At 43.0% G+C, this 10,207-nt stretch overlaps 1 protein-coding gene across 1 annotated transcript; it reads left to right on the top strand.

Annotated features, from left to right (window-relative positions):
• The first annotated feature begins 4,687 nt into the window (after positions 1-4,687).
• LOC127776668 (aspartyl protease family protein At5g10770-like) lies at positions 4,688-9,998 on the top strand. Its single transcript, XM_052303175.1, has 2 exons — positions 4,688-5,019; positions 8,520-9,998. Exons 1-2 carry the CDS (start codon positions 4,788-4,790, stop codon positions 9,836-9,838), a joined length of 1,551 nt encoding a protein of 516 aa, XP_052159135.1. The 5' UTR covers positions 4,688-4,787; the 3' UTR covers positions 9,839-9,998.
• The last annotated feature ends 209 nt before the right edge of the window (positions 9,999-10,207 follow it).

Consider the following 10,207-nt stretch of genomic DNA (forward strand, 5'->3'; position numbering starts at 1 on the left):
TACAACAGATTTACAACTAGCTGCAGTATAAGCTCCAATCAACTTTTTATGAAAATGAGTTGTACTATAGAGAAAGTATTATATACCTAAGGAGACATCCCCTCGTATATTAAAAACTATCCAAATGGTCATAGAAAGTTCTTTAAAAAAATAACAATATTCAAACAACATATTTATGCCACATCACAAAATCTTAACTCTAAAATCAACTCACGTATCGAGATATAAAGAACAAATCTATGAACTGTATTTTGCACTCAAATTTATCTCTTTATTTTTCTCAATGTCTAGGCGATTAATTTTTTTAAGTAATAGATGTCACTATACTTATAACATTATTAAAATAATTTAAATTTTTTTAATAATCATTTTTCTCTAATCAACATTGGATTTAAGTGATAAAGGATCTGTTTAGATTGGTGCCATTTTAAACTATACCGTTGTTTGGTAAAATTAACAAATATATGGTTGCATTTAGTTTGTTACCAAATATTGGTAATGCATAGAAAATTTTGGCACAACATATTTATTCCAACATATCAAAATTTGGCAATTCTATCAATTTGTCAAAAATTTGGTATTGTCAAATTTTGGTAAGGTTATTTTCGGAACTAATCTGAACATGCCGAAAGGTTTAGGGTGAATACCTAACATGATCCTTGAACTTTCGCTTAAGGATCAATTTAGTCCCTGACATTTCGTGTTGTCCAAATAAATACCTTAAGTTCATTGTGTGATTCAATATGGTCCTTAGACCCTCTAAACATGCCATGTGTACATGCCACATCATCTATGCATGCAAATTCAATATTTAAATGTCCTTTACACCCTTATGTTTTCATATGAAATAAAGAAAAACTATTGAGAAAACACAAAAAAAAAGTTTTTGACCATTGGCAAAAATATGTAGCATTGATAGATAAAAAAAATTAACATTTTTTGTTTTATGATTGCTTTTTCTTGTTTTTCTTTTTCTTTATTTGATAGAAAATTGAAGGTTAAAATGGACATTTAAATGTTATCTTACATATACGAATGACGTGGCATGTCCATGTGGTGTTTTAAGTGGTTTAAGGATTATATTAAGCCGCATGATAATCTTTAGGGTCATGTTTACACATTATAAAATATAAAGGACTAATTTAACCTCTGAGCAAAAGTTGAAGGACTGAACTGACTATTCACCTAAAGGTTTACGAGGGAATACTTCTCGAGGATTAGTGGTGGATTAACTGAAGATGAGATGCTCTACGTCAGGTCAACATCGGTCTTTGCTTGTAGCATCGTTCATTCCACGCTGGTAGTATTACTATCTTAAGCTAGAAGGCCGGCCATCTCGTGCTAGAGACGTGGACGCCTCTGCCCTTGTGTGCCCTTCAGTTGTAATCCACCACGTCTGGCTCCGTTTCAGCCTCCCGTTGCCCTGTCTATCTAGTTATGTAAGCTAGAGCTGGACTTTTGCTTGTACTCACATAAATCCGTCTCCTAATACGAGGGATTTTGACATTTTTTTGTGTATATCATTTGACCACTCATCTTATTTAAAAAGTTTGTGTAAATATAAAAACAAAAAGTCGTGCTTAAAGTATTTTGGGTAATAAAGTAAGTCACAAATAAAATAAATAACAATTTCAAAATATTTTAAATAAGATGAATGATCAAACAGTGGAAGTAAAATGTCAAAATCTCTTATATTAAAAGATGGAGGGAGTAGCATATACTATTTCCTGTCTGTCTCCACTGAAATTTCGTGAGATTTCAGTTCTCAAAATGGGGCCTAGCCATGCACGTTCGTTGGCTTCTTGCAAGCACTGGGTGATGTTGTCCTTGTCCCTGAGATGCTGAATTGTAAACTAATCACGCATTGCTTAACTTATTAATTCTCAAGCGTCAAGCGTGCACGCTGAGCTTCGTTATGGCGTTGAAGATTGCTGCACAGTAGCAGCAGACAGAGACCTTGGTCAATCACACTACAGCCCCTGTCTTTACAGCTAGCTTGTGGCCTCTGGCACTCATCAGTGAGGATTGATCAATCAATCAGAGCCTTCCCTTTCTTTTTGGCTTTTCTTTCCTCATGCGTTAGACAGCGGTAAAGGTTCATCTCTGTAGATTCTGTACCTGACTATCTGTTACTTCCTCCGTTTTATATTATAAGACTTTCTAGCATTGTTCATATTTATATATATGTTAATGAATCTAGCCTTATGATTTGCTGAACTGTGAAGGAAATCACTTAAGCTCGTCTCCCCAGCTCGTCTCTTCAGCTCCCAGATCTGCACCTGCCGCCGCCAGAGCTGACCGGCGGCTAGGACGGCGGCGACGGCGGGAGGGGGGGCAGAGGATGGTGGAGGATGGCGGCGGTCCGACAGCAGGAAGGCGGGTCGGCACCGGCAGCCCTAGAGGCTACGGCGGCGGTGGTTCCCGTCGGTGCCGGCAGCCCTAGAGGCTGCGGCGGAGGATGACGGTGGCCCTAGGGGATGCGGCGGTGGCTCCCGTCGGCGGCCCTAGGGGCTGCGACGGCAGCTCCCGTCGGCGGCCTAGCGGTTGCGGCGGCGGCTCTCGGCGGCGCTGGCAGCCCTAGGGGCTGCGATGGAGGACAAAGGTAGCTTCCGACGGTGCCGGCGGCCCTAGGGGCTGCGGCAGCTCGAGACGGTGGCAGTCTGTGCACTTTGACGGTGGATGCCTAGGATTCGGGTGAAGTGGAAGTCAATCCCGTAGGTTCGATCGTGTTTGGTTGGCTAGTTCCGACTATACGGCGAATGACGACGGTTGAGAGTGGGCCAACAAGCGGCGCGTGACGTCAGCTCTCCTGAAACTGATGAAGATGGCACAAATGGAGGTTTGCATCGACGGCGCACTAGGGGCGGCGGCGACCGGTAGACTTCCACTCATCAAATCTAGGCAGAGAAGCAGGATGTGTCGAGGTCGTTTGGTTTTCTTTTCCTTTTTGGTTCTGTTCTCCTCTTTGTTGAGGTGTGAGTCTAAGTACTCATATCCTTTTGGCTGTGTATATCCTTCATGGATATAGAGGGCCGGATTAATAAAAATCTATTATCTAAAAAAATGTTAATGAATCTAGACATACTATATACCTAGATTCATTAATATCTATATGAATGTGGACAATGCTAAAAAGTCTTATAGCCTGAAAGGGATGTAGTAAATAATTTCCAATGGAATGGTAAAAGGAAGCCATCCGAATGTTATAAGATTATTAAGAGAAAAAAAGATACAATAAACACAATGGAAGGTTGTTGAGGTTGGTTGTGCAATACAGTGTACATCCACGAACCGAGTCAACCACACAAGCACAAACCCCTAAAAGGGAAATCTAGCACCGAATCGACCGCCGCTATGTGTGGTCGATCACCGTTGGGTCTATAACAATACCATAGATCAAAGTCTCTAAATACGTTGTCTCTGTAAAAGTTACAACGTTAACGATGTCGTTGTCGCCCATCTAAGGAACTGGCCGTAGTTTTCATATAGAGTTTCTCGCCAAAAGAGGGAGAGAAAGGTACATGTGAAAATCACTGTAGAATCTAACCTGAGAAGGTGACAAAAGGTAGATTCTGCTTGTTCAGGAACTGACGCACAATCCGGTAGTTTGGTGCTCTTCTTTTGCAGCCTCTGTTCCAGTGTTCCGGGCAGGCAGCAGTACAGCACAAACACAAACACGTTTGGATAATTGCAGAAATGATTCAGGGTTTCCTGCAGAATCATGTCAGTTAGGTGACACACAAACGGCTCGTCGTTCTCTGTCACCGGGGGACCTTGTGCAGTGCCGCAGTTGCGTCTTGTGTGCATCTCTGAATATTCATTCAGTCATCGGAAGGAAGATTCAGACAGAAAATGCAGGGCTCCCAGCAGATAGCAGCGGATAGCCTGCCCCTGCCTGCTCTGTGCCAAGAAAGCCACAGGCTAGCTACTCTCTTCGCCCCTAAATGTAATTATTTTCAGCTTATTTAGTAGTAAAGTTTAATATAAAAGAAAAAGATTTCCTTTCAGAGTCATCAAATAGTCAAAATCTTAAATTTCGAATTACTTAGATTCCTCCTCTAAACACCTGATTAGTCAAAAATATTTTTGATTCCCATGCAGTGAAAATAACGTTGTCCCATAGAAATACTTTATATCGTGTACAAAATTTTAATCCTAAACACTTTGTATTTTACAAGGGAGTAGTATGTAGCAAAGACAGAGAAACGCCCAGAAATCTTCCGGATAGCTTCACAAGGTGATGGCTTATCTGGTATAGGTGAAGTCTCACTCATTAAATTTATTTGATATTAGACTATTCCCTAATATTCGCCTTCCTTTTATGTACTCCCTCCGTTTCACAATGTAAGTCATTCTAGCATTTTCCACATTCATATTGATGTTAATGAATCTAGACATATATATCTATCTAGATTCATTAACATAAATATAAATGTAGGAAATGCTAGAATGACTTACATTATGAAACGGAGGGAGTAGCAATGATCAACCGTCAGTGTTAGAGCAGCCGGCCATGCACTTACCGTGTGTTGTGTTGCACCCGAGCGAACGATACGGTGGTGGAGTGGAGGACGTACGCCGATGCGGGATGGACCAGCATTTTCAAGCGCAAACGGCGACAGCCATTGGCATTCGATAAATTCGATCGTGGCTAACCACACTAGAGCAATAGCTGTGGATATATCTATATAACATTAACAGGATAGGAGATACGCGTGCGTTCCCTCCACTCGCGCGGGCTGAGCTTAGCTTAGCTCCCCACTCACTCGCCACTTGCTGCAATTGCAATGGCTGCTGCTGCTGCTCGATGCGCCGGCCATGGCGGCGGCGGCGGTTTCTTACTCCGGCGACGGCTGCTCGCCGCCGCGGCGTTCCTGGCGGCGTTTGGGCTCTGCGCTGCTGCTGCTGATGACGCTGCCACGGGGAGAGGACAAGGGCATGATCATGTGATGCTGAGCGTGGAGGACATGTTCCCTGACTCGTCGTCGTCGTCGCCGTCGTGCGACGCGCCGCCGCGAGGTTTGATTCGTTTTGCTCGCCATGGCATGGCATGGCCACTTCTTGATCGAGCTCTTTCCAAGTCTCTGTCTGTCATGTCAGAATCTCAGTGTGAGTGTGAGGTGTGTCTGCTGCTGTTGCATTTGCATATATCATGCATTCATTCATGCATGGATAGATGCTTCAGATTGCTCTCTGCATCAGTGCTTCTTTTTCTTTTTCTTTTCTTGGTTTGGTTTGGTTTGGTTTGGTTAATTTGTTTGCTTATTCAATTGATCTATCACCCGTTTGTTTCTGGACTTCAGGTTTCTCTGGTTTCAGAGCTGCTTTTGTGGCTGTGTTGTTGTGCTTTGAATTTATATATACTTACATACGAGACTGGAAATAATTTTGCTGATTCCAGTGGATTCACTTACAGCTTTGATATTGCAAATGCTTCCAAGTAAGACTCTCTCTAAACAAAACTAAATAACTGTAGTAAATGTTTCTAAAATAAAATAAAAACTAAATAGATGTATGTAAGACTTTGTGTCGTTATCTGCTCAAGTTTTTGTCTTGTTTGTCCGTTATCAGAATACTGTATCTTCCCTGTTTTGTATGGTACAGTACACAACAAGCGTAAGGAAACTGCCATGAATTTAAATTGATGGCCACAGTACACAGGGCCATATACTTGACAGTGATTTTATTACAAAAAAAAAACAAATCACATTTAAAGATTTTGAGTCGGAATTTTTTTTGGAAGACCGAAAGTATGACAAAAATGGAGCTTTGGCTCTCACAGGAACCCCAAACATTTGATACTCGTAAAAAAAAGGGTTAAATTTGCATTTTAAAATATGTTAGGTGCTAAAACAATAACCCTTTTTTTTAAGTGCGAGAAGGACACACACTCAAAGCTTGTGTGTCCTAAAAACGCTCCAAAACATAAGACCTTGCAAAACATGGCACACACGTCTGATTTTTTCCACCAAACAAGCACACTTGTATATAAATTTTGGTAGATAGGCAGATTTACATAAATCTAAGGATCGGATATGTGCGTGAGGAATAAGATGAAGGCAATGATGTTTCTAGAGCATAAATCAATTAACAACGATGGCACGTTAGTGAATAAATGAGTAACGGTTTTGCTAGCTATTTGTGGATTATCTAAACGTGGTCAAAATACAAAATTGTAGCTTTCAAATAACTTTATTAACTTTTAGCTTGCTCTCTTGGGTTTAGCTAGCTATATGCATGTGTTTTTATGTTGCTATTGATTATAGGGAAAATTGCAAAAACCATCTCATAAGTCAATTGAAGTTTGACATTTTACCCAATAAATCACTTTGTTGCAAATACTTACTCATCTATTTGTTGCAAAACCACATGTTTTCATAAAGTGTGAGCCGTCAATGTATTCTTTACCAAAATTAAATATTTTCATAGTATAGTCTTGACACTTTTTTTTTTGAGATTCCACAAATAGAATTGCTGATGAGAACTTAAATGTTGATGCATTGAGTTTCTCTATATGAACAAAAAAAAGTTCAATCAAACATGAAAAATAAGTGTAATGCAAGCACTTGGAGAAGATTGATTTCGCTAACTTAGCATGTGGTGACTCTACATCAGCGATAATGGGCCAATTTGGTTAAGCACGTGCGCACTGGGTGGTTTTGGCATTAAAACTGAGTAGGTGATGGGTATTAGCAATAAAATAACTTATGGGATGAAATGTTAAAATTCAAGTGACTTATGGGGTGGTTTTTGTAATTTTCCCTATAGTCTCTTTGTTTTACTAGCGAACCAACCGTCCGTTGTTACAGGAATTAGAAAAATCGCATTGGCATATTACAAGGAAGAAATCTACTTTTTAATTTTAGAATTAAATTTGAGTTTTATTTATCTTTTTGTGTTTTAGCCATAAAAATATTTCTAGCGGACTAAGTTGACTTCTTGTCACTAAATAAATGCTCCTCCCTTCAAAACGTTGCATCATAGATAATCGATGAATTCTACCATATATGTGTTTTGTTTGAGGAGGGGCACTGATTTCACATATGTTTTGGAGGTTAATGGTGGGTGGTGAAAGATGCACCACCGCTCCCTTTTATAAGAATATAGATACTGGTAAGTGGTAAAGAAGTTGACCATTTTTTTTTGTTAGTTAATTTCAAGCATTATATATTTCACCCTAATAAAAAGAGGTACGTAGTAAATATGTGAGTTGTTTTGTGTTGACACTTGATACAATATTTCAACCAAAAAGAAAGGTGATTGACAAATAAGTTACCCACTCAGTGAATAGATGCATGGTCCAACAAATGTCTAGTTTATATGAGAGGAACGTATTTTCATCGAAGAAATCCAGGTCTATCATATTCCTGATGAAAAATATGTAATACTCTGTCCGTCCCCAAATATAAGGGATTTTGAACGGATGCGATATTTCTTAGTTATATGAATTTAGACAAGGAATATATTCAAATTCGTATTACTAAGAAATGTCTTATCTGCCTAAAATCTCTTATATTTTGAGAAGGAGGGAGTAGTTCACTACTGCACAAATAAACAATTATAACCTCCCTAAAAAAAACCCTCTCGTGCTTTGGTTGGGCCAAGTGTACTATTTTTTTTCATTTATGCTGCATTATTGTTCAGACACAACTGAATGTACTAGAAAAATATAAAAGTAAAGTCCATCACCGGTCCCTAAACTTGTACCGTTGTGTCATCCGGTCTCTAAACTCGCAAATCAACCGTTCAGGTCCTTAAACTTATTCGACTGTGTTATCCCGGTCCCTAAACTTGCATATCACTCATTTAGATCCTCCAACTTGTTCAGTTGTGTCACTCCGGTCCCTAAACTTGGATTTGAATATCATTTGGGTTAAATAGGACGGTTTAAAGACTTTATATTTAAAAATAATTCATAACTTTTTCATGTGAACTATAATGAAGACAAACTTTATATCAAACTTGTAGCCCTCGACGCGATCTACAACTTTGTAGTTGAATTTTTTTTTATTTTAAGTCATTTTTTTGTCCCAAAATGTAATTTTAAAATTAAAATTTCAAAATCTATAAACATGCAACAATATTTTGGGACCCTAAAAAGTTTTAATTCAAAAACTTTTCAACTACAAAGTTCTAGGTCGCGTCGAAGGCTACAATTTTGATATAAAATTTGTCTTTCATTAGAGTTCACATGAAAAAGTTATGAATTATTTTTTGATATAAAGTTTTTAGACCGTCCTATTTAGGGACCGGAGTGACACAACTGAATAAGTTAGAGGACCTAAACGAGTGATCTGTAAGTTTAGGGACCGGGATGACACAGTCGAACAAGTTTGAGAACCTGAATGGTCGATTTGCGAGTTTAGGGACTGGGATGACACAGCGGTACAAGTTTAGAGACCGGTGATGAACTTTACTCTAAAGTAAAATATAGACATAAAGTGATAGAAAAAATTCTGAATTTCATTTTCTGAAATAATTCCGATTGATCCAAGCTGAACATCTCCCTGGAAATTCAGATCACAGACATGACGCCACGTCATCAACCACTAGGATGACGATCGTCCACCGGCACGGCCCGTGCTCGCCGCTCGCCGCCGCGCACGGCGAGCCGCCGTCCCACGGCGAGATCCTCGCCGCCGACCAGAGCCGCGCCGAGTCGATCCAACACCGGGTGTCCACCACCACCACTGGCCGGGTGAATCCAAAGCGCAGCCGCCACCGGCAGCAGCAGCCGCCGTCAGCGCCGGCGCCGGCGGCGTCGCTGTCGTCGTCCACCGCGTCGCTCCCGGCGTCGCCGGGGCGCGCGCTGGGCACGGGCAACTACGTGGTGACCGTGGGCCTCGGCACGCCGGCGTCGCGGTACACGGTGGTGTTCGACACCGGCAGCGACACGACGTGGGTGCAGTGCCAGCCGTGCGTGGTGGCGTGCTACGAGCAGCGGGAGAAGCTGTTCGACCCGGCGAGCTCGTCCACCTACGCCAACGTCTCCTGCGCCGCGCCGGCCTGCTCCGACCTCGACGTCAGCGGCTGCTCCGGCGGCCACTGCCTCTACGGCGTCCAGTACGGCGATGGCTCGTACTCCATCGGCTTCTTCGCCATGGACACCCTCACCCTCTCCTCCTACGACGCCGTCAAGGGGTTCCGGTTCGGCTGCGGCGAGAGGAACGACGGCTTGTTCGGCGAGGCGGCGGGGCTCCTCGGCCTCGGCCGCGGCAAGACGTCGCTGCCGGTGCAGACGTACGGCAAGTACGGCGGCGTGTTCGCGCACTGCCTCCCGCCGAGGTCGACCGGCACGGGGTACCTCGACTTCGGCGCGGGCTCGCCGCCGGCGACGACGACGACGCCGATGCTGACGGGCAACGGGCCGACGTTCTACTACGTCGGCATGACGGGCATCCGCGTCGGCGGGCGGCTGCTGCCCATCGCGCCGTCGGTGTTCGCCGCCGCCGGCACGATCGTCGACTCCGGCACGGTGATCACGCGCCTCCCGCCGGCGGCGTACTCGTCGCTCCGCTCCGCGTTCGCCGCCGCCATGGCGGCGCGCGGGTACAGGAAGGCGGCGGCGGTGTCGCTGCTGGACACGTGCTACGACTTCACTGGGATGAGCCAGGTGGCGATCCCGACGGTGTCGCTGCTGTTCCAGGGCGGCGCGGCGCTGGACGTCGACGCGTCGGGGATCATGTACACGGTGAGCGCGTCGCAGGTGTGCCTCGCGTTCGCCGGCAACGAGGACGGCGGCGACGTCGGCATCGTCGGGAACACGCAGCTCAAGACGTTCGGCGTCGCCTACGACATCGGGAAAAAGGTGGTCGGCTTCTCCCCCGGAGCTTGCTGATGAAATGTGCCACGCGTCACCCCCAGCAAACGTACACGTCAGCACGCAGAATGAATTAACTGTCTGCACTCTGCAGTGTAATGCTGCAATCCACCAGGTGGTCAGCGACTGATTTTATTACCATGATTTCTGAAGATATATAATAATATGATTACAAATATGCTAATATTATTTTCTCTTCTTACATTTATGATTTGCTTGAAAGAAGGGAAAAGCGAAGATTGATAGAAAAAAAAATGTAAAACAAATTGAGCTATTGGCGCATGATTAATTGAGTATTAATTATTTTAAATTTGAAAAATAGATTAATATGATTTTTAAAGTAGCTTTTGTATATATATTTTTTTAATAAAAACACACCGTTTAGGA

This window comes from Oryza glaberrima, chromosome 6 (assembly GCF_000147395.1).
Source record: "Oryza glaberrima chromosome 6, OglaRS2, whole genome shotgun sequence".
Classification (NCBI taxonomy): domain Eukaryota; kingdom Viridiplantae; phylum Streptophyta; class Magnoliopsida; order Poales; family Poaceae; genus Oryza; species Oryza glaberrima.